General features: G+C 41.6%; 1 protein-coding gene across 1 annotated transcript in view; it reads right to left on the bottom strand.

Annotated features, from left to right (window-relative positions):
* Window positions 1-26100, bottom strand: part of GRIN2B (glutamate ionotropic receptor NMDA type subunit 2B) — a 442854-nt gene that overhangs the window by 309947 nt on the left and 106807 nt on the right. The window contains 1 exon segment of the mRNA XM_070410657.1: window positions 475-903. Within this exon segment, the coding sequence (XP_070266758.1) occupies window positions 475-885 (411 nt within the window). The 5' untranslated portion in view covers window positions 886-903.

Below are 26100 nucleotides of genomic sequence, written 5' to 3'. Positions count from 1 at the left end.
GGTAGGGGCGCATGCAGGAGGCAACCAATTGATGCATTTCTCTCACATTGATATTTCCCTCTGTCTTTCCCTCTCTCTTCTATTTTCTCTAAAAATCAATGGAAAAAATACCTTCAGGTGAAGATTTAAAAAAATAAATTAAAAAAATAAAATTTTGAAGGAGCTATTCATATACGTATTTGAAGAAAATGGATCACAGAGCTACAAGTTTCTCTATCTCTTAGTCATTTCAGGGAATTCGTTTACAAAGAAATGGACACACAAAGCTGTGCAAAACTCTATGCATAACTAGATGACATCATCTTTCCCTCCCTTTCATCTCCAAGCAATTAGACTAATCCCTGGTCTATCCACTCAGTGCATTCTGGTTAACAACCTTCCATCTTTCATAATTCAGTTTTGCATCAAAACAAATGGATCATTTAGTTCTTCATTCAAACCAACCAGACTCTTCTCACTGCAGCCCGCTTTTACCTTGTCTGCCATGATCATAGAGGATCCCCCGTGGATGCCCAGGATGGGGGTGAGAGTCTGGGCTGAAATGAAGTCAAGGATCTGGGCGATGGCTTCCTGGTCAGTGTCGTCAGCAAACACCACCCCCTGGATCTTTCGGTCCGACATGAGGTCACAGATACGGGTGATGATGCTCTTTGGATCGGTCTCATTCATGGCTACTAGCTCCACACGGGGCACCACAGAGAGATGATGGAAGTCATCTTTCTCGTGGGCATCCTTGATGGCCACCTCGTCTGAAGTGCCCACGAGGATGACAGCGATGCCAATGCTGGGGGGGCTCTTCTGAGAACGAGCTCTGCTGCCTGACACGGCCAGGACAGCCAACACCAACCAAAACTTGGGTGAACAGCACTCTGCTCTGGGCTTCATCTTCAACTCGTCGACTCCCTGAAAATGCAAAGACAGCGTGGTTAAATCACAACCCACACCACAGGACCTGTCTTTGAAGAGACTGGATACTGCAAGTCGAGGGCCTTTGCTGGTCATCAAACCCTACTTCTGTCTTTTAGCCTAGTCTCTTAGAGTCTCATGTTTTCTCAGCAGCGTGAGAGAAAAAAGCTTTCAGAAGCATCTGACATCCTTGAGCAAGAAAATAAAAGATGCTATTGCTAGAGCCATTAGCAGCAAACAGACAGAGACAAATGAGGCAACGAGGATGCAAGTGGTCCAGGCAGTAATGCCAAGTGCACAAACGCAGGAGTCTCCAAGAGGGGGGTCTTGCTGTTGCGGCATGATCCTTGGCACTCCTATCACAATTCACCCTTGAACTGCTCTTGGGCTGAGGGGATGGTGTAGGCCAGGCAAAGGGAGCAGTAAAATGGGCTTAGCAGAGGCTAGCAGCAAAACATGGTCTGGATAAGCTAGACATAGAGAGCTGCACATACATAAACCCCATATTCTTGCTGCCTTTACTTTATGTTCACCTCAAAGAGGACAAGAGCCTGAATTCTTCAGCAACACTTTTAGTATCTGGCTCTTAATACTAAATCAAAAAAAACAGCCAATATGTAGGCAGTACGTTAAAAAAATCTCAGTTGATCCTTACAATAAACCAGTGGGAGGAAAATAATAAAGGTGCTGTTATCCCCATTTTATAGATGCTGAAGCTAAGGCTCAAAAAAGCTCAGAAATCCAAAACCATGAACCACTTCTGTGTAACAAATATGAATCCAGATCTTCTGATTTTTAGGCCAATTTGTATTCCATTGTATTACATCACACTCCTTCTCAAATCACCCATTACCACAAGGAGTCATTTTATTTTGATTTGTTCATGCATCAAAGTACGATGATTTCAACAAATACTACTGATAACTGCTATAGTGTTAGAGCCACTATTTTTTTTTCTTCACCCAAGGTATTTTTTAGAGAGGGGGGGGGTGGGGAGAGAGAAATAATGATCAGTTGCCTCCCATACACATCACATTGAACCCATAACCTAAGTATGTGCCCTGACCAGAAATTGAACACCCAACCTTTTGGTGTATGGGACAATACTCCAACCAACTGAAGTACCAGGCCCAGGGCATGTTAGAGGCACTTTTGAAAATTTTTTCATGCCGTCCTATAGTAGTGACGTCCCTGAAATGACTTCTCATGTTTCCATACAATTCACCACCTTTTACCTACAACAAACCCCTACTTTTTACTTCCCTATTTGCCCCTAAATCTTACACTGTGCACAAGACTGAGGACACAGTTCTATATACAGCTTTGCGATGTCTCTTTATATTTCTCACTGTTTTCCAACAGCTCCTTTTATTTCAGTAGAACTGGTCCTGCTTCAGTTGTTTTGCTTTGTTTTAAATAATAATTTATTGTACCTCTATTATGTGCTGTGTACTGTGTTAGGCATTTCCTCATATGGAGTCTCTTTGGTCCTCACTGAAACCCTATAAACTAGTCATTTTATCCCCATTTATCAAATGAAGAAACTGAAGCTTAAAACAGTTATGTAATGTTCCCAAGGTCAATAAATGCCAGCATGCCAATACATAAACTTAGCATTTTTATACACCAAGGAAATATTCTACAAACTGCACCCAAAACCAGAATCAGCAATTCTCATTCTTCTCCAAAGAGAGAGAGGGAGTGTAATCAAGGATAAAAATGCCACCTAATATCTCCTACCTGTTTGGGAAAAAAAAACACATTAATATATTAGGGATCTATAAACTTTGAGAGTTTAGCTAGCAAAAGAAAACAATAATGATGGTGCTGAGTAAAGAGAGATAAGGATTTTCAGGCTGAGCAGACTGACTGCAAAGGGCATTAATGATTTGGGAGTAAGATGCTGGGGACATTTTGTGGCTGAAGAAGCACAAAATCCAATCCAGTTCTTGGCAGAAAGCACCTTGGAACTCTTGTCGTTGTAGGCATCCTTCCACACTGCCAAGACGGAGACCTGTATCGATCGCCTTGTCTATCTCTTGCAAATAAGATGAGTAGCTCAATGGTTCACACCTGAGCAAAGTTGACTCCTGACAGTTTTCTGGTTTATGTGTCTCTGTGGAAACAGGGAATGACCACAGGAGCCCTGGAAGCCTATGCTGATTAACTGGTCCCAATCAAGCATTAGAACCAGGGCCTGAATTCCTCCTCCTCAACTCTATATAGCAGAGCAGTGCTATACAGTGTTGAGCAGCACTGAATATTCAAAGTAAGACCAATGGGTTTAGCATCTCAAAGAGCTATTGACAAAATAATAATAGTACTAATCTGTTCAATTTCAAGGACTGGTTCTCAAGGAGCACTAAAAGATTTAGAATTTGGCAAGACTAGCAGTTAACTTCATTCCAATGGATTCTAATCATTTAGATACCAGTCGCTAAATCAGCTTCCTTCACATTGAAAAGTGGTCCACTCTGCCATGACAGTTCATTAACTTTAATGCACTCTACACACTCCCGTTTTGATGTTTTATTTTATTCTCTTTAAAACATCTCTTGTGTTCCTCTATTTCTTCTCACACAATGTATTGCACTTTGTTATGCAATGGCTAGTTGTGACACTCAGAGAATAGAATCAGGTTTTCCTGAGCATCTCTTTTATACTCAGAATAGAGCAAAGCACTTTACAAAGCAATACATTATGGGAGATACCAGTAAGAGAGGGACTGTGAGACAAACAAAGAAGCTTCTTTGAATACAAACTCAATTGCACACGTTAGAAGGGGCTTCTTTGAGAGAAAGTATGTAGTTCAAGATAAGCAAATTGGTTTTGCTTCTTTCCACAGACAGGCCACGGTTAATCACGGCACCTGCTCTATGATGCTTTGTCCCCTTCTCTCCCCTTCTCTCCACTGTGCTTCTCACTACCCCAGTAGAATTGAGCATTGTTTCATTTTCACTATCACCATAGCCTGTATGTGTCTATCTAAATACCTGTAAAAGTTTACTATAATTATATGACTATGTAATTAACTAGTTGGTAATCTCCTGGTAGGCAGGGAACTTTTCACTTCAGAAAGCATTTATTGAGCACCCACTACCTAGCAGAAATTGTTGTTAGTGTTGGGGAAGCTATTAACACAGGCTCTACCCTCCACAACCACAGTCTAGTACAGTGATGGCGAACCTATGACACGTGTGTCAGAGGTGACACGTGAACTCATTTTTTGGTTGATTTTTCTTTGTTAAATAGCATTTAAATATGTAAAATAAATACCAAAAATATAAGTCTTTGTTTTACTATGGTTGCAAATATCAAAAAATTTCTATTTGTGACACGGCACCAGAGATAAGTTAGGGTTTTTCAAAATGCTGACACGCCGAGCTCAAAAGGTTCGCCATCACTGGTCTAGTAGAAGATACAGAAACACAAAGACCTTGTCTCATTTCTATTTGCATTTTGGGGGTATAGCTGGGCCTCATATACAAAAAGGAAGGACTCAATAAATGGTAGCCACTGAGTTTCTACAATTATAAAATTGCCAATATTTGACCATTTTTAAACTATAATAACCTATTTTACATATTATATACTTACAATAACATTTTACCTATAGCCTACCATATGCCAGATGCTATGATTGCTAGATAATTTTCATGCAGTGGTAAATCACATATAAACATTATAAGTCATAATTTTTCCTTATATTACAAAGAAGAAAACAACTTCTGAGAGGGTAAGTATATGACCAAGGTCACCCAGCTAATAAGAGATGTCATCAAGTTTCAAACCAAAGTTTGTCTGTCTCCAAAACCCTTCATCTTTCCATTTTGCTGCCTCTCACTATCTACACTAATAAAAGAGAAACATGATAATTAGGGTACGACCCCTACCCTTCCCATTGGCTAATCAGCATATCCTTATGCAAATTAACTGTCAGCCAAGATGGCGGCCGGCAGCCATGCACTGAAGCGAACAGGGAGGCTTGCTTGCTCCAGTGATGGCGAACGCCAACATTCCCCGCCTGACTTGCCAGCCTCTCAGCTGCAACTCTAAGCAACTATGTTGCAAATATAGAAGCTAAACAAAACCCCAGAAACCGGCTTTCAGTCAGCCGGGCTTCAGCCAGCCTGACCGCAACATTGTATCAATGTTTTCAGCAGCGAGGCCTCAGAGCTAAAGCTGGCCCAGAATAAAAAAAAAGAAAAGAAAAAAAGGAGCGGTTGGGAGTTTCCGTCACCCGACAGCCTGAAAACGGCCCTCAGCCCCTCAGCCAGACTGGCCAGGCACCCCAGTGGGGACCCCCACCCTGATCCAGGACACCCTTCAGGGCAAACCAGCCAGCCCCTACCCATGCACTAGGCCTCTATCCTATATAGTAAAAGGGTAATATGCCTCCCAGCACCGGGATCAGCAGAGCAGCGAGGCTCCCGGCACCGGGATCAGCGTGACAGGGGTCAGCGCCCAAACCCCCTGATCGACCCTGCTCTGTGTGTGACAGGGTATGGAGCCCCAACTCCCCTGATGGGCCCTGCTCTGTGAGTGACGGGGGCAGCGCCCCAACCCCCTGATCGGCCCTGCTCTGTGCGTGACAGGGGGTGGCGCCGCAACCTCCCCATCGACCCTGCCTTGAGTGTGACAGGGGGTGGTGCCCCAACGCCCCAATAGGCCCTACCCTGAGCATGACTGAAGGTGGCATTGCAACCTCCCGATCCGCCCTGCTCTGTGCATGATGGGGCGGCGCCCCGACTCCCCAATCGGCCCTGCTCTGAGCCTGACCAGGGGCTGCACCTAGGGATTGGGCGTGCCCTCTGCCACCTGGGAGCAGGCCTAAGCCAGCAGGTCATTATCTCCCGAGGGGTCCCAGACTGCGAGAGGGCACAGGCCGGGCTGGGGAACCCCCTCTCCCCCCCCCTGAGTGCACAAATTTTTGTGCACCGGGCCTCTTGTGAGTATATAAATGAATGAACAAAAAAATTAAGAATGAATGAAATCACCAACAAAAACAAACTGTGTTCTAATACCAGTTCCACATTAACTAAGTGCCTGAGGATGGACAAATCACTTAATCACTGTCTCTATCTCTTCACTGGTGAAATCAGGATAATGTACTAACCTACATACCTGAAAGACTTTTTGTGAGGATCAAATAATAATGTGGAAGTGCTTTGAAGAAAAGGATGTTACCTTTAAGCTTTTATAGAAATTCTTCAAGGATGCTAGCTATTTATGAAAGCACAAAGTCAGCATGTGGGAGGTGGGGGTGATAGAATGGTAGACAGAGGCTAGGAGAAATGTAAAGAGGAGCCTCATTGGAGGCAAGAGATATCAGTTCCCTGATGGTTATAACGCCCTGGAGAATATGTCATATAATGGCCTCAGAGTAGCAGCAAACTCTAAAGACAGTTTTCCAGTTGTTTAGCAGAATTGAATAGTCATTCAGGCCAGGGCTGATAATGGGAATCAGTGAAGCTCAAGACCCCCAAACCAGGCCTTGAATTGAGGCATTAGGGTGTACAAACAGAGCCAAGAACAAAGCAGCTGGATCAGAGTGTCAGATCTTCACCTCCCGGCCCTCTGCCTACTTGAGGCTTGAGCTGAGTGGTCCCCAGATCTACAGCAAGCAAAAGACCACAGTAGCCTACATTCATGCCTATAGTTGGTGCATGGTAACTATAGCAGGAACCAATCTACACTTTGCTGTCCACAATAGATTCCAAAGGAAGACATATCTGATTGAGAATCTGAACCAACCCTGTCCTCAGGAAAAAAAAAACCAACAACAAACACAAAACACTGAGTCCTGGGGCAACCCCAACAGAAAGAATAAAATGTGATTTAAATGGATGATTAAGTGAAATTTTCCAAGTACTACCTTTTAATGCAGTCAGGACACTATTTGGAGTAACACAATTAAGGAGATTGTGGTTAAAATATGATAGGCAGTGAGTAAAATGAAGATTAAAAGTGCCAGAACTATGCATCAGATCCAGTTCCCCAAGCTACCAATAAAGACAGAAAGCTAGGATGCATAGGCCTAAAATTTATCACTGCAGAAAATATGGGAAAACAAGGAGTCTCATATAGTATATGTCAAGTGAAGTAGAAAGAACATAACCTTTTTGGAGGGCAATGTAGGAATATCTATCAAATTTTTAATATTAAGACAATATAAATTCAAAGGTAAAAACATCAAAAGTGACAATGAGCCCTAACCGGTTTGGCTCAATGGATAGAGCATCAGTCTGCAGACTGAAGGGTCCCAGGTTCGATTCCGGTCAAGGGCATGTACCTTGGTTGCGGGCATATCCCCAATGGGGGGTGTGCAGGAGGCAGCTGATTGATGTTTCTCTCTCATCGATGTTTCTAACTCTCTATCCCTCTCCCTTTCTCTCTGTAAAAAATCAATAAAACATATATATTTTTAAAAAGTGACAATGAGAGATGTCAAATTTAGTACCAAGAAGACACAAAAATCATGAACATATCTATACTAATAATAGCGTAGGTGGTCGTCATGCCCTCACACATCACGCCCTAATGTCATCACAAGATGGCCGTCACAAGATAGCCGTCACAAGATGAAGGCAGGGCCCAGTGGAGGAGGCAGGTCACGGCAGGGGAGGGCAGTTGCAGGCCATTAGGCCAGCAGGGGAGGGCAGCTGGGGGTCATCAGGGGAGGGCAGTTGGGGGTGATCAGGCCAACAGGAGGGGGGCATGGTTGGGGGTGATCAGGCCAGCAGGGGAGGGCAGTTGGGGGTGATCATGCCGGAAGGGGAGCAGTTAGGCATCAATCAGGCTGGCAGGGGAGCAGTTAGGGAGTGATCAGGCTGGCAGGCCGAGGTGGTCAGGGGCAATAAGGCAGGCAGGCAGGCAAATGGTTAGGAGCCAGCGGTCCTGAATTGTGAGATCAGGCCTAAACCGGCAGTTGGACATCCCATGAGGGGTCCCAGAGGAGGTTGTAGAGGTTGCAGGATGGGCTGAGGGACACCCCCGCCTCCGTGCATGAATTTCATGCACCAGGCCTCTAGTATGAATATAAAAATATAGGCTTAATGTGTGTAAAGCAATACTTAAAATTACCATGGGAAGTAACAAATAAATCCAATAGACAAAATATAAACAAAGGCATAAATAATTTTTTTAAAAAAGCAGCATGAGTAATAAGTTTGAACTAGTTCAGATATCTAGAAATTCACATATAATACAGACGACATATTCTTTTAAGTATGTAAAAAAATATTGTATCTACAAAAATGCCTCAGTAAATTCCAAAGAATCAATATAAAACAATTGTCATTTTTCTATAATGTAATTAAATCATAAATAAATTTTTTAAAGTAGCTAAAAATATCATATATCCAAAACTTTTAAAAAAAACTTTCTATTAAACAACCAAGGTTAAGAAGGGAATCAAGACCAAGATGGCGGCATAGGTAAACACCGGAGACTGCTGCCGCAAACAACCACTTCAAAAATACAACTAAAAGACGGAATGGACATCACCCAGAACCACAGGAAGGCTGGCTGAGGAGAGACTCTTCAACTGGAAGGAAAGAGAACAGCATACCGAGGCTCAGAGGAGGCGCAGTGTGGAAAATACAAAGGTGCGGAGGTGTGCGCGCAAAGGGGGCTGGTGGCTGAGGGCGCGGTTGTCATTTTCAATCAGGAGGGAGTCTCAGACTCTGAACTCCAGATCCGGGCGAGTCTCTAGGGACTCAGACTCAAACGGGAGAAGTGGGATTGTCTAGCATCAGTTGGAACGTGAGGGCAGCTTTCTCTCCGAGGTTTGCAGCGGTTGCCGGGGTTCTGAGAAGCAGAGCCTCTGGGAACGGGACTGAGAGCAGCCATAACTGCTCCCTCTGCCCGCCCTGTTGATCCCCTGCGACCCGCCCCGCCCAAGCCCTGCTCAGAGCCATTTGCCGGATAGCCTCAGGCAAAGGCTAGATTAGCACCTCCCCAGAGGACAGAAGTTTTCCACACAGCTGATTCTCACAGCCAGTCGGCCTGGTGGTCAAATCCCTCTAGTATTAACTACAACAATCAAGGCTTAACTAGAACAAGACTGCGCACAAAGACCACAAGGGGGTGCACCAAGAAAGCATAAAAAATGCGGAGACAAAAAAACATGACAGAAATGGAGGATATAAAGCTAAAAATCGCAATTTTGAGGGCTTGCAATAAACTTGAGCAGAGCCTCACGAAAACTAATGAGACCCTCGATGCTATGATAAAGAAACAACTAGAAATTAAGCATACACGGACTGAAATAAAGAATATTATACCTAACAGCAGACCAGAGGAGCGCAAGAATCAAGCCAAAGATTTGAAATGCAAAGAAGGAAAAAACACCCAACCGGAAAAGCAAAATGAAAAAAGAATCCGAAAATACGAAGATAGTGTAAGGAGCCTCTGGGACAGCTTCAAACGTACCAACATCCGAATTATAGGGGTGCCAGAAGATGAGAGACAGCAAGATATTGAAAACCTATTTCAAGAAATAATGGCAGAAAACTTCCCCCACCTGGTGAAAGAAATGGACTTACAGGTCCAAGAAGCGCAGAGAACCCCAAACAAAAGGAATCCAAAGAGGACCACACCAAGACACATCATCATTAAAATACCAAGAGCAAAGGCAAAGAGAGAATCTTAAAAGCAGCAAGAGAAAGAGACTCAATTACCTACAAGGGAATACCCATACGACTGTCAGCTGATTTCTCAACAGAAACTTTGCAGGCCAGAAGGAAGCGGCAAGAAATATTCAAAGTGATGAATACCAAGAACCTACAACCAAGATTACTTTATCCAGCAAAGCTATCATTCAGAATTGAAGGTCAGATAAAGAGCTTCACAGATAAGGAAAAGCTAAAGGAGTTCATCACCACTAAACCAGTATTATACGAAATGCTGAAAGGTATCCTTTAAGAAGAGGAAGAAGAAAAAGGTAAAGATACAAATTGCAAACAACAAACATGCATCTATCAACAAGTGAATCTAAGAATCAAGTGAATAAATAATCTGATGTACAGAATGAACTGGTGATTATAATGAATCAGGGACATAGAAAGGGAATGGACTGACTATTCTTGGGGGGGAAAGGGGAATGGGAGATGCGGGAAGAGACTGGACAAAAATCGTGCACCTATGGATGAGGACAGTGGGTGGGGAGTGAGGGCGGAGGGTGGGACGGGAACTGGGAGGAGAGGAGTTATGGGGGGGTAAAAAAAAGAGGAACAAATGTAATCTGAACAATAAAGATTTAATAAAAAAAAAAGAAGGGAATCAAAAGAGAAACTAAAACATCCTTTGAAAGAAAGACAATAAAAATATTAAATATGGAAATATCTAGAGTACAACTAAAACAGTTTAAAGAGAAATCTATGCCTTTCAATTCACTTATAAGAAAAATTTTAAATACAAAATAATTAATTGTAACTAAATTTTCACTTATTGAACAATTAACAGAGTCAACCCTAATAAGGAATTAAATAATGAAGTACAGAAATTAATGAAACAGAAGGCAAAGAAAGGAAGAAAAAAGGTGATTCTTTGAAAGACTACAATAGCCCTAACCCATTTGGCTCAGTGGATAGAGTGTCAGCCTGTGGACTGAAGGGTCCCAAGTTCTATTCCAGTCAAGGCCATGTACCTTGGTTGTAGGCACATCCCCAATAGGGGGTGTGCAGGAGGCAGCTGATTGATGTTTCTCTCTCATCAATGTTTCTAACTCTCTGTCCCTCTCCCTCTCTGTAAAAAAATCAATAAAATATATATATTTTAAAAAGACTACAATAAAGTTCTGACAAGATCACTCAAGGTAAAACAGAAGAAATGCAAATGAAATTCATAATAAAAATGAAAAAATAGCATCGTATACAATAAGATTTTTAAAATAAAGTAATATTATGAAAAATGGTTACTTTTTTTAAAGTGATGTATAAATATACAATAAAAATAGCAAAAAGGGGTTCAAAAGAAAATTTGAATATAACATTAACCATTAAAGAAAATAAAATGGTTATTCAAGGCCCCCAATCCTAATCCACCAATAACCACCTCCCATCTCTACTCCCCACTCAACCAACCCACCTCTGTCAAAATAAAAGGAAGTAAACAAGTGCACATGGTTTTATAAAGGAAATCTGAACTTTTAAGAGAAGAAATAAACCTTGCTCATACAAGTTGAATAAAATAGAAAAAGAAGAAAATCCAGATAACTGTAGTACAAGAAAAGATTATCATAGTTCCCCTTCACTTATGAACATAAAAGGGGGGGGGGGGGACCTAAAAAAAAATTATGGGCTAGCCAAAATAAACAGCATCTTTTAAAAATAACATGATCAAATATGACATACCAGGAATGCAAGGATGGCTGAATTGTAGACTATACATCAAAATAAATCACCACATTAATGAACTAAAGGAGATATTTACACAGATATCTCAAAAACATGACAGAAATACCTTTAATTAAGGGGAAAAAATCTGTTCATGATGTAAACGTTAAGACATTTTTTTAAAAAAAATGCAATAACAGGAAATGAAGGAGATCATCAGTCTTTACCTGTTCAAGAGTATACATCAAAAACTCTTGATCACATTCTTTTTGACATTGAGAAAAAGGCAAGCTTAGTGCTGTCACTGCTATTGGAGGCTATGGTAAATAAAATAAGTCAAGAAAATAAAAGTTTGAAGAATGGGAAGAAAAAAGAAAACAACTAGCATTATCTAAAGATAATATGGTTATCTACATAGAAAATCCAATAGAATTTAAAAACAATTAGTATTTTCTTTTTAAATACTTTTTACTGATAATAATAAATAAGGAATTAAATAATAAGGAATTAAATAATGAAGTGCAGAAATTAATGAAACAGAGGCAAAGAAAGGAAGAAAAAGCTGATTCTTTAAAAGAATCAGAGAGGAAGGGAAAGAGACAGATAGAAACATCAATGATAAGAGAGAATCATTGATCAGCTGCCTCCTGAATGCCCCCTACTGGGGATCAAGCCGCAACAAGGCATGTGCCCTTAAGGGGAATCGAACCTGGGACCCTTCAGTCCCCAGGCCAACACTTAGTATTAATATGAGTGGAGCAAGGTTGCTAGATAAATGATACTCTTAGAAAACATTAATAGCTCTCTTTTAACCAACTAAAAATATAAACTCATAATAGCACAAGCAACTAAAGAATGCATAAGACATCTAACAGAGAAAATGTGAAACTCCATTAAAGGCTATGAAAGAAGACCTGAACAATGTAATCATATACCACATTCACAGGTATGATAACATAGTATCTCAGAGTTCTATTTTCCCCTGAATTCATCTATAACTTCAAGGCAATTGCTGTCATTAATAATAGCTGGATTTTTTAAAGAATTTTATTAATTTATTCTAAAATGCATACAGAAGAATAAAGATACACAAAGAACTAAATCAATAAACAAGATGTCCTTATGTGAACCAATAATGAAAATGTGCCATGAACTAAGAAGTATGATGAACTCAACTCCGCATAACAGATCCAAAGTACATTTTTTAATTAACATTTTTTTAAAATGTTAAGTTCCATGTCAATTTTGGGTTTTAAGTTATACTTTCTAAATTAAAATTTATAGGCACAGAGCAAATGTTGTACCAAAGAAGTGCTTTTAAGTCATTACACTTAGCTTAGGCAACGCATGTATTCAACAACCACTTGAAGCAGGAGGGTATTACAGATGTCAAACATCTACTATTTAATGTCATCTACACTAATAAAAGAGAAACATGGTAATTAGCATACGACCGCTACCCTTTTCATTGGCTAATCAGTGAGTATATGCAAATTAACTGTCAGCCAAGATGGCAGCCGGCAGCCAGGCAGCTGGAAGCGAACAAGAGGCTTGCTTGCTGCAGTGACTGCGGACTCCAACGTTCCCCGCCTCACTTGCCGGCCTCTGAGCTACAACTCTAAGCAACTATGTACTATGTTGCAAATAAGAAGCTAAACAAAACCCCAGAAACCGGCTTTCAGTCAGCCGGGCTTTAGAAACATTGTATCGATGTTTTCAGCAGCAAGGTCTCAGAGCTAAAGCTGGCCCAGAATAAAAAAAAAAAAAAGAAAACAAAGAGCGGTTGGGAGCTTCAGTCACTCGCTTCCGGAAAACAGCCCTCAGCCCCTCACCCAGACTGGCCAGGCATCCCAGTGGGGACCCCCACCCTGATCCAGGACACCCTTCAGGGCAAACCAGCCAGCCCCTACCCATGTACTAGGCCTCTATCCTATATAGTAAAAGGGTAATATGCCTCCCAGCACCGGGATCAGCGGAGCAGTGAAGCTCCCGGCACCGGGATCAGCGTGACAGGGGGCAGTGCCCAAACCCCCTGATCACCCTGCGGCTCTGTGTGTTACAGGGAGTGGAGCTACAACCTCCCTATATGCCCTGCTCTGTGCCTGATAGGGGGGAGCTCCCCAATCCCCTGATTGCCCTGCGGCTCTGTGTATGACAGGGTGCAGCGCACCAACACCCTGATCGGCCCTGCTCTGTGTGTGACAGGGTAGAGCCATAACCTCTCCATCGGCCCTGCCCCAAGTGTGACAGCGGCGGCGCCCCAACCCCCTGATTGGCCCTGCTCTGTGGGTGATAGAGGGTGGTGCCCCAACCCCCCTCCACGGGCCTTGCTTTGTGTGTGACAGGGTAGAGCTATAACCTCTCCATTGGCCCTGCCCTGAGTGTGACAGGATGCAGCGCCCCAACCCCTTTATCCACCCTGCTCTGTGTGTGACAGGGTACGGAGCCCCAACACCCCTGATGGGCCCTGCTCTGTGCGTGACAGGGGGTAGCGCCGCAACCTCCCCATCGACCCTGCCTTGAGTGTGACAGGGGGCGGTGCCCTAACCCCCCAATCGGCCCTACCCTGAGCGTGACTGAGGGTGGCATCACAACCTCCCAATCCGCCCTGCTCTGTGCATGACGGGGCGGCGCCCCAACTCCCCAATCGACCCTGCTCTGAGCCTGACCGGGGGCTGCACCTAGGGATTGGGCCTGCCCTCTGCCACCTGGAAGCAGGCCTAAGCCAGCAGGTCGTTATCTCCCAAGGGGTCCCAGACTGCGAGAGGGCACAGGCCGGGCTGGGGGACACCCCCCCCACCACCAGTGCACAAATTTTTGTGCACTGGGCCTCTAGTTTTGATGTATAAGATCAATATCTATTTCTAGCTAATGAAATACATCTATACATGCAGGATTTTTGGAAACCCAATTTCAATCCTCCAAATGCATTGAGGATATGCTAAATATCATCTCAATATCATCTAAATCTTTAAAAATAACATATAAAAGGTACCAACCTTTCATTTCAGTTGACTTAGAACCTAAAACTTCTCTCTGCACTGTTATTCTCCTCCTTCTCACGCTATTACCATCATCCATTACTCTTTTAGAGCTCTGAGCTCCCTTGCCCCTGCTCTTTCTTCAGAAAGGAACAAAGAAATCCTGGTAGTGTGGGGAGTAGAGGCAGGTGCTGAGACTGTGTACCTATAAAACCAGTAAAGAAAGAAAAGTCCAACTGGACATCTTATAAACATGCTGACTCCATTTTTAATGTAGTGATTGACATGGCAATAAACAGTGTTCCTTGGTCCTGCTGGGGCATTTACTTATCTAAATGCACTCCTGTGCAGGGCCAACCACAAATGCATTTCAACATACCACAGCCACAACAAATAATGTCAAGACAAGGTCAAAGAAAACAGAGACTTAGTTAAGGCACTTATGGCAAAGTATCTGATCAGAGAAGAATAGGAGAGATGGGAGAGAGGGAAAAGATACAGGTAAAAATGATCCAAACCCTTGACCATCAAGTCCTCCTATGCGGTGCAGGTAGGGATGCCCTTCCAATGACCATAGTCCTTTAGACACCTAGAAGAAGCTGCAAAGGTCAATGGGGCATTTAATTTCTTGACTTAGAACCTAAAACTTATTTCAGCAGATAAATTCTTCTGCTGAAATAAGAGCCTTCTGTTTATACTGGGTCCATGTAGACCTGGACTCCTTCCTTGTTCTCCAACACTTCCAGTGGTAAAAGCAGGATGTTCTCTCTGAGTTGTTCTTTTCTGTCGTCTGTGCAAAGCAGAAGTATCACTTCTACAGTCACCCAAGTTCCTGATACAAGAGCTGTACAGATAACTAGTAAAGGATTATGAATCACTTCATATGTGTACACTTTAATAGAAGTTTGCAATACAAACATCAATGATTATCTGTATTCTCACCAACAACAGCCACTCACGTTTTCCTTAATATCTGCAAGAGCAGACACCAAAATTGTTCAAAGTTTCTCTCCTAACATCTGCACACGGTTCTTAATTATAATTAATTTATATGCCTCAAAGGACAGTGTGGGCAGCCCTGCTGAAATCCAAACCTTTTGAAACTAGATTCTGATTATTGCCATTTGGCAGCAGATTAGGGCAATTTATTGGTTTAACAGCAAAATAACATTTTCAAGTGTTAACAAAAATTATTGGCTTGACGCTGATTATTAAGGGGGGGTGAGTAGTGAAAATGGGTGGTGGGTCAGAAAAAGAGAAGCACAGGAACACAGCAGCAGGAAAATCTCACCTGGGGAAAAGGCACAAGGAAGATATTGGGAGGGCAACAGTAAGCCAAGGATGGGACAGGGACCGCCAGAGCTACCCAGAAAACACTGGTGTTCTGAGTAAAAGGCCATGTCCAAGTCCCCCCAAGTAATCTGCTCTACTGCTTAAGTATACTCCAAGCCACTGCAACCCTCCACAAAACCGCTTCTGCAGACCCAGCAATGATAATCGTGCTGTGTTTGGTGGAGAGAGCAAAGCTTTGGAGTTGAAAACACGGGCTTTATACTTACTCTGAATTTGCTGTGTGATCTTAGATTAGTTTCTTTACTTCTCTGACCCTCAGGCCCCTCTTCTGTAAAACAGGAGATAATAACTGCTTTCACAGGATTGCTGTGAAGATTGACTCACTTGATAAATGTTTATTGACTGTTTTCCATGTGCCAGGGAATGTGATAGGAGGTGGGATCCAACACTGAACTGGATCTAATCTACAAGCAGCCTTTAACCTAGTGGCCAAGGCAGACAAACAGGAAATTACAGTACGACCGTGATGCGTTATAATAGAGCATGCCCAGTGCTCCATAGGAGGCCCCCTAATCCTGTCTGGGAGAGAAGGAGAGTAACAAGTAAGTGCTAATAGATGAGCAGGAAATGTAATGAAAACGATAGACTGAAATTGTCACAATGATAAAATATTAATTACAGTAAAGGAGGCAAGGATCTAGAAGTCGAAAGACCTAGGATTGAAACTTGACTTTAACACTTACTTCCATTAAGGAGAAGGGAGCCAGTAACTTAAATTATCTGGACCTCATTTTCTTCATTATAAAATGCAGATTTTTATCCTCACCTCACAGAATTAAACAATTTATTTGAAAGCATCTAGCAAATAGCAGGCACCTGATATTTTTTCATTGAATGTGAATAGACTTTGTCCAAAGGCAGATAAGGAGCTTCTCTTGCCTCAAATTACTTAGAAGAGTCAGACTCCTTCCCTCTCACCTCCATCTCTAACTTTAGTACCATTCTACTGACCTTAGAAATTAGTTGTTTTAAAAAGTTAGTCTATAAGTAACAACCTGATATTCAATATAAACAATTATTAAAATAGATTTTAAATTCTAAAGCCAGCCAGCACCTACTCTCCCTCCCCCCGTTTCCCCACCAGCCACCAAATTTGCCCTGGCCAGTGTGCTCAATTGTTAGTGTCTGGAAGGGTCCCAGGTTCAATTCCCAGTCAAGGGCACATATCTGGGCTGCAGATTTGATCCCTGGCCCAGTTGGGGTGCGAGCAGAAGGCAACCAATTGATGTGTCTCTCTCACATCAATGTTTCTCTCTCTTCTCTCTTCTTTCTTCTCTTCTATCTTCTCTCTCTCTTCCCTCTCTTTCTCTCTCTCTCTCTCTGCTTCCCCCCTCCCTTCCACTCTCTCTAAAAATAAAAATCAATGGAAAAATATCATCAGGGGAGGATTAACAAACAACAAAATAGTAGGTGCTGGCTGGCTTTAGGATTTAAAATCTATTTTAATAATTTTGTGCAAAGTAATATGACAACTTCAATTACATCAAAATAGTCATTTATTATCTTTGAAATCCATATCTTCACTCACCAATTGTGATTCTCCCTGCATGGAATATAAGAAAGGAGCACCCACCCTCACTATGTTGGCTAGTAAGATAGCTTTTCTTGGAAACTCTGATGAAGGGCAAGGATTACATCTGTTTTCTTTATCTCCAGTACTTAGCAGAGTGTCTGGCATATGGTAGGTGCTCAATGAACATTTGTTGGTGACATTAGTGAATGAACCAATGATTAAGTACCTCAGAAGACCAATAATGAGCTACCTCTCTCCATCTCCGTTGACACATAAATGAAGGTACTGTTTTAGGTCCTTCACTCCCAAGGGTTATAACAAAAAGGGAAATACCATAAACAGCAAAGCCATTTCCAATTTCTTGATATTATGTAGGGATCATTCCTAGGTCAATGTTGTTAGCTGATAATTGCCTGTATATCTGAGTATTTATTTGCACCTGTACATATGGGTGTAAATCAATGCCTATACAAGTGACATATGTTAATGTGTACAAATTAGCCCTCTTTCCCTTGGTCTCTGAGTTCTTAGGAGGTTCTGATGATGAAGCATAAACATGATTCAGCCTTCAACTCAGAGCCTAGATCTAAAACAAGATTCTGAGGCCATAAGAGACCTCACAGAGAGCATGGTAGTAAGGCCAGAATCAATAGTGAACAAAAGCCACACCATTTGAGCTGCCTGGTTATCAAGCCAAATCTAGATGCAGTCATGCATTCCTTGCTATAAAATGCCATCTTTATTATTGCCATCAATATGCATATCTGTTCATCACACAACCAATCCTACCTGAATTCTGAACTCACCTAAACCCTGCTAATAACACATGTGAAATTGAGCACCTACTCAGAGAATTAATCACAAGTTGAAACATAATCTCTTTAATTTCCTTGCCTTTCCTCCTCTCTCCCTGCTCCTCTCAAATTACTATATAAGAAGACAAGGGACAGAGATGGGGGCCAGGAAACCTCAGGCCCTATGACATCCCGACACTGACGAGCCACAGGACTCGGAATTACTCAACCTCTCTGTGGCTCAGTTTCTTTGCTGTGAAATAAGAGAAATGAACTGGTTGTTCTCAAAGTCTCTTTCAACTTTAAAATTCTGTGAATCTTTCTGTCTTCTGTTCCCCACTCCAGATCACCTCTCTCCTTTACTCTGAATGCCAGGAGGCAGTCCTGTTTGGAGCACATCAATGGACTTCCTAGTCCTTTGGCCTCCAGGTGGGTTTGACTAATAAAGAGCATAAGAAGGAGCTCAGAGGGAACAAGAAGGCTGAGACTGGGGTATCTACTCTCCGTGCTTCCTCCCTGTAGGTCCACTACGGGTTGGATGTATCGCTTGACTAAAGATCATAGCTTCCATGAAACATCCCTCTCCTTGCTCTCTCCACAGAGCTCCGCCTACAGATTCCAAAAATTGCTCCCACTTTCCTCCTCTGTTACTACAGGTGGTGGTGACTCCACCAAGTTGCTTCTAGCTCCAGGACACCTCTACTTGTGGTTTCCGTGCATTGCCCACAACCTGGTAGTCTTTTTTTCTAAACTTTCTTCAAGTTAAACAAATTGAGGGTGCCATCTGTTTCCTGCTCTGACCATAAATGATACAGATTCCTCCTGCATTCCACAATAATGCCTAGGAGCCTCTGGGGTTCCCAATGGCAAAAGCAGGACCTGAATTCTACCACCACTCGCCACTGAATAAGGTATGGCCCCTCCTGACAATGCTCCCTGCTTGTCCTCAGATCCTGGTGAGCAGCATTATAAGGAGTGATGCTCTCCAGGTGCCTGGCCCTCTGCAAAGAAGGAACGAACATCGGTAGCATACTTCAAGAGAAAAGCCTTGGGAAGCCAGCATTTTGAGAGTGAGGAATGTAGAAGAATTGGGGATCAGAAAAATACACCAAGCAATTATCAAAATGACTACAAAGCACAATCCAGAGAAAGGCAGAGCATTTCATGAAGGAAATGTGTTCATTAAATAGGACTTTAGATGGCCAAAGAAACAAACTGGCAACAAAGCCCTTATTTCCTTTCTCTTTTCTCTTTGATATGGGCAGAACCCGCTTCAGGAAAAAATAAAGTTTTAGAATCAATTTTCACTGTCAAATTATAAGCCAAAGTATAAATGAAGAAATACAGCAGCACAAGAAAGCATAAAAGTTACATTTCTAGGAAATAATGTGACAATTAACTTTGTATTTTTTTTAATATGTGGAAAAAATTATGCCCTGGCTGGTGTTCTCAGTGGTTAGAGCACCAACCCTCGTACCCAGGGGTCTCAGGTTTGATTCCCGGTCAAGGGCACATATCTGGGTTGCGGGTTCCATCCCCAGCTCTGGGCATCTGGTCGGGGCACATGCGGGAGGCAACCAATCAATGTGTCTCTCTCACATTGATGTTTCTCTCCCTTTCATTCTCTCTCTAAAAAGCAATAAAAAAAAATATCCTCAGTTGAGGATTAACAACGACAAAAAAGTAGTGAAAAAGGATGAAAAAAATATTTGTGAACCCCTTGCTGTAGTGATAATAATATAGTTACAATTTGGCCATCCTTTACATTTTATATTGTTTTAAAAAAGCAAGTAGCTGCTCTCTGAACCCAGCATGCTTAATTGTTAGAAGAGAATGTACATCAGGCCTAAATTGCCATGTTCATATCACCAAAGAAATGGCAGGGCAGGGGGCAGCCGGCACAGCCTGCACCTCCTTCCCATGCCCTGGGGGGGGGGGGGGGGGGGGCGGGGGGTAGATGAAGCTCCTCCCCAACTCAGTTCAGCCCCCGGCCAGGCCAGCACGCAGGGCAGGGATCTGCACTTCCAGCTGCAGAAAGTACACTCAAGGACTCGGCATCTTTCCTACTTTAAGTTAAAGTTTGATATTTGAAATGATGGACGTTAACTTATGTGGTAATCATTTTGCAATATAAGTGAAGTCATTATGCTATACATCTTAAATGCATACAGGGCTGTATGTCAATTATATCTCAGTAAACCTGGAAAAAAATTACATTTTGAAAGCAAAAAACCCAAGCTACAACCTCACACCAGCTCCTATCCCCTTCCTCTCAGAAGTCCAAATCCTTATTGAGGTCCCATCATGCAAATCACAGCCAAGTGTTCCAGGGAGAGAAGGTCAGGCATCTGTCCACAGGACTGTCCACTCAGCATGGAGAGAGGGCATCCGCACCCAACGCTGGACCTTCAGATGGCATGAAGGTGCTCAAGGGTATGTAGACACTCAGAGAGAAACTGCTCTGAGCCTGGAAGTGAGGACAACTTTATCTGGGCTAAAAGCTCTGAGGGCATCTAAGGTGAAGGCGCTGGTTTAAGCAGAGGCTCAGAAGTGACAGCACTAAGGTGAAAAAGCAGTGAGGCACAACGCTGATAAAAAAAATGGTACACAGCGCGGCCCGCCCAAAGTAAGAGTTCATGGAAAGGGTAGCTGTGGGATAAAGCTGAAAAGATACGCAGAGGAATCTGGGTGCTTAGCTAAGGCACTTGGTCAGTGAGTGGTGACAAGAAATGATGGAAGGACGGGAAGAGAAGGAACAGATCTCTGACCACTAAATTCCATTATTTTCAACTTCCAAGGTGAATGAGACGGCAGCTGCCTTCAAAAGCTGTTTGGGAAATCAACAAGGCTAGCTGATTACAGCAGGGAAATTCCTTGTCTACCTCCTGATAACAGCTGCCATGTTGGGAAGCTAAGACCCCAGTTTTATAATAATAAAGAAACAGAAGTGCTTATGAAACACCATTCACGGAAGTGTTCTTGATTGAAATAGTATTCATGAAGACCATGCTCTTCGCAACGTGAGCATTTCCCAGTGGTAATGAACCTAAATACAATGACCCTGGACTCCTGCCTTTCTCCTCTCGGCTCTATCTTAAGTCTACTCCCGCGCTCTTCCTGTTTATTATTTTCACTTGCTCATTCAAAGGGTGTCCTTTCTGACAGCGGTCAGTCTGTTCTCTGTATCAGAGACTAAACTTTGGGTCGTAGCACACAATAAAATATACAGATGATGCATTATAGCATTATACACTTGAATCCTATATCATTTTATTAACCAATGCAACCCCAATAAATTCAATAAAAATATATTTTTAAGAAAAGAAAGGTTATACCAAAGCCTCATTGAAAACCTTCATCCTTAGGTAGACTTTTTCCAATTTTCAAATTCTTCCTTGCCTCACTTTGCCTAATGAATAAATATAAGGTTTTGTGTGAGTATGGATGGGTACACACATGCATGTGCGTGTGTGTGTGTGTGTGTGTGTGTATTAAAGACAGAGAGAACATATCTCATTTTCATTCATTTTGCCTCTTGTACTTTATCCTCTTCATTCCATTCCTCACCTTGCTTCTTAAAACTATCTTCTCCTTTCCTGAAAATTTCCTCTTCTAGAATTCCCTTTGAGTGACTTCACACTTTCATCCATGCCATCTTACTCACACTACCTTGACACAAGTCACTAACAATATGTTCATGAACAGCTCCAGTTGCCTCCCTTTTTCTGCTGCTCTAATCTTTCCTGGCTGTGCCTGACAAGATTTATCACCTATTTCTTTCCCATTTTACCATCTCTCTCAACGCTTAACCTCTCTGCATTTCCTTGGTCTTGGGGCCTCTTCATCTATTCTCTCACTTCCTCTGGACCATTCTTTTTCTTTCCTCATCTTTTCTCTTCAGAGGGTTTCATTTCTGCCCAGAATTTAACCACACCCCTACACTTTCCTGTCCCCCAACTGAGCCAGTGATTCAAATCTTATTCATCCCTAACCTTTAAAGAAAGGCCTAGTTTTACACTTTTATGCATCTGTTTAGTTGTCTAGTGTCACTTCAAGGTTAACATGTCTGAACATTTTCACAGCTCTTCATGTGCCCTTGTCATTTTCCTTTGTCAAATTTATATTCAGGTCTAAGTCAAACCCACAACTCCCTCTATTTTAGCACCAAATTCTTTCTGTATCAACTGATGCAAAGTCCTAATGTTTTTATACAACCATCTTCCCTCTGGCTTTTTCTCTGAATCCCACATTAAAATATTCCCCAACAGAAATTTCTTCTCCTGCACCAAACTACATTTTTCTTTCTTTAAAACCTGACATATTCATTCCTAGTCTCCTCTTCCCTTAAGGATCTATACAGAGCCCTAGCCGGTTTTGCTCAGTGGATAGAGCATTGGCCTGCGGACTGAAGGGTCCGAGGTTCAGTTCTGGTCAAGGGCATGTACCTGGGTTGCGGGCACATCTCCAGTAGAGGGTGTGTAGGAGGCAGCTGATCAATGTTTCTCTCTCATCGATGTTTCTAACTCTCTATTCCTCTCCCTTCCTTGATGTAAAAAAATCAATAAAATATATATTTTTTAAATAAGAATCTACATAGAGCCCAGCAGGAATGACTCATTTGGTTGAGTGTCGACCTATGCACCAAAGGGTTGCTTGTTCAGTTCCCGGTCAGGGCACATACCTGGGTTGTGGGTTTGATCCCTGGTTGGGGTGCAGATAGAAGGCAACCGATCCATGTTTCTCTCTCTCACATTAGTGATATAATTTGACAGAAACATAACTGATCCACTTTGAGCTACACAGAGATTAATGAAAGGAGATGCTAAATCTTTACCCCTGCACCTAATTAATCATTCACACCTTGAAATTCACTCATTCTTCTACCAGCCACACTCTCCTTGATTTCCACACCAATTCCACAAATTTCCATTTGTCTCCTCATCCAAAGTCAATGCTTTCTTACACAAATCTCTCCAACAGTTTGATGAAAAAAAATGTAGAGATCAACTAGTTACATACAACACAAACTATAGGATGTATAACATTTGCCAGGAGGAAGGAGACATAATGAGTAGCCTAGGTGATTCTGGGCTTGTCAAGAACATTTTCCCAGGAGAGCTATACTTTGGAGAAAAATGGAACAGCTCTGGCAGAGGGTGTGTAAGAGGGCAGGGACTGCGTGAAGCACCAGGAAGCTCCCAGGAATCGTTCTGGACCAAAGCAGGAATTCCCTGCTAATCAAGGGGAAGAAAGAGCACCCAAGTCAGCCATAAGCAAAATCAACAACTTTTTTTTCAAAATTGGCAAATGTAATCTATTTTTTAAAGGTGTTAACCGTGGAAAAAGCCCTGAATTTCTAATAAGATTTCTTATGAGACCTCCAGAACATCACTTACTTAGCCTCTCTGAACCTCAGAGAAGTAGCTCATCTCTAAAATGTGAACAAGAACGCCTATTTCACAGGGTTATGAGACCACTATGAGAAAAAAATGTGAACGTAGCTTATAAATCGAAAGGTACTATGCAAATGTAGATGTTTGTTATTACTAAGCGAAACTAGCAAATTATGCATGCATGCATAAATCAGTATGTAAACTTTAATAACAAAATTACTTTTTTGTCTAGTTTACTAACGTATCATTTACATACATTAAAATAAAAATTCACCCCTTTTAACTACACAGTTCTATAAGTTTTTACAGGATGTTTCCATCACCCTAAAAGTTGCCTGTATTCCTTTGTAGTCCATTTCCTTCCCCATAGAAATAGAACAGTCAGGGCCAAAAAAATTGATTTAAGTGTCAACTAAATGAGGATGAAATCTCTCTCTAAACTGAAAGCACAAATATGCATACCTAAGATCTCTCTCTCTACTTGGGTGTGGTTAGAAATTCCCCAAACTGACTTTTTCTTCCCATAAATGTGAGAAATTTCACTCCTTTTATTGCATGTCCACTTCATTCTCCACATAAATTCTCTTTTACTATGGTGGGGACCTCCAACACTGCCCCTTGCCTATGATCCACCTGCTGAGTCCAACCTCAATCACCAGGGCTGCCAGCTATAGGGTCTGAGAAGTGCTGATAATAAAATCTAGTTTAAATAGGCTTTGATATATGTTGGCTTAGAAATCTACCAACCTTCCTAAAAGAGTTGATATCTTAAGTTTTAAACAAGAGTCTCAGAAACTGACTTTTGGAATAGAATTTGTTCATAAGATCAAGTATTCATGCATGGGGGGGAGAAGGGAAGGGAAAGGCATACTGTTTATTAGGGAACTCATACTTACTGAAGTGTTTCTCCAAGTATGATCTAAAAGCAACTTGTCTGAGAAACACCTGTAGATGCCCAGGCCTGACCCCAGGTCAGGTGATGCAGTCTCTGGAGATAAAATCTGGGAATCTGCATTTTTTCACAAATGCCTAGGTAACACTACTGTGCACTAAAGATGGAGAAGCCTGGATTGGAAGAGTGCAGAAAAGCCAACTGCTCCCCAGTCCAATCCCCAGTACACACATATCTCAGAGCAGTGTTTTTCAAACCACGGTCACAACTAACATATTTTAAAGGAATAAAACAGAATAGATCAGTTCATCTCATGCACAACTCTTCTTTTTACACATGTTCAATTTTATTAGATTTTAAATCTAACTTTTTACTTTCACATGAATAACAAAATCAGGTTAGTTTATATATTCTGCCCTAAGAGCTAAAAGACTTCTACTTTAACAAAGTCTAATGAACTGTACATTCGTATCAAAACAAGGATAGGTTGTAACTTAAAGCACTAAATTTTTATGTTTTACAGATCTCTGCTTCCCACAAATAGAAGTTTAGAGTGTTGTTGTTGTTGTTGTTCATGCAGAACTCTTCAAAATCAGTTCATCTCATGGCTTTGAAAAGCCACAGAGAAATTCGTATTGACGCTGCCTCGGAAGAAACACACAATATATCACCTCTCCCCACAGCACCATGCTTACTCTGCTCACTGGACCAGGGCTGGATCCCTGACCAATTATGAAACTTGCCTTAAGGCAAAAGACAAAGGGAGAATCTTAAAAGCAGTAAGAGAAAAGCAGTTAATTACCTACAAGGGAGTGCCCATACAACTGTCTGCTGATTTCTCAACAGAAACTATGCAGGCCAGCCAAAAGGGAGTGGCAAGAAATATTCAAAGTGATGAATAGCAAGAACCTATAACCAAGCTTACTTTACCCAGCATAGCTATCATTTAGAATTGAAGGTCAGGTAAAGGGCTTCACAAACAAGAAAAAGCTAAAGGAGTTCATCACCACCAAACCAGTATTATATGAAATGCTGAAGGGTATTCTTTAAGAACAGGAAGAAAATGAAAAATGTAAAGATAAAAAATATGAACAACAAAGTGGCAACAAATACATATCTATCAACAATTGTATCTAAAACTCAGACGAATAAAAAATCTGATGAACAGAAAAAAAAATATTCAAATTGGAAAATTATTACCAAAAAAGTTGAAATGCTTTTGAAAAATCTTTCAGGGCTACAGAAGAAACAAAAAAATGAATAGATAAGAAAACATTAAAGAATTTGAATAAGTCACTTTTAAAAAACTATTTTAAAAAACAGGTAACATTTACAGACACATACATACATTATAAGTGTATATGCAGCTCAATGAACTTTGATAAAATAAATTACTGATGTTTTAAATGCCTTCATAATTAAGTACAGAGAAATCTTCATGAAAATAAAAAGAATGCTTATTCTCTCTAAAACTAAATTTTTAAATAAACTAACATATAAGGGCACAAGGCACAGAATTTAAAAGAACTCTTAAAAAATATCAGCAAAAGATAGCATGAATGGAAGCAGAAAAATAATTAAATAAAAAGAGTAATTCAATTCTTAGTTAATGTGACCTGTTTTGAGAACACTTTGGGGATTTATTTCAGTCTTACTTACACTTGCCCACTCATCTAGGACAAGTAATAATTATGCAAAGTGAGTAATGATTATCAAAGTGAGTAATGAAGACTGGGGGTTTGTAGAACTCATGTATTTTATATCTTTGGAGCAATCTTGAAAAGGAGAGAGGGCCAATAAATGCTTCCCTGGACCAATAGCTCTTAGGCATTTACTTCTGAAGCCTGCTTTGTGGCTCATTATCATATTTATATAGCACCTTCTCTCTGAAATGTGAAGGAAATCATGTCATGTCCTCAAATGCCTGGTGT

The sequence above is a fragment of the Myotis yumanensis genome, unplaced genomic scaffold, assembly GCF_028538775.1.
Source record: "Myotis yumanensis isolate MYYU_CA2020_CCGP unplaced genomic scaffold, mMyoYum1.0.hap1 SCAF_3, whole genome shotgun sequence".
Taxonomy (NCBI): Eukaryota; Metazoa; Chordata; class Mammalia; order Chiroptera; family Vespertilionidae; genus Myotis; species Myotis yumanensis.
The sequence above is the reverse complement of the archived record's forward strand: the minus strand, read 5'-3'. Positions and strand labels throughout refer to the sequence as shown.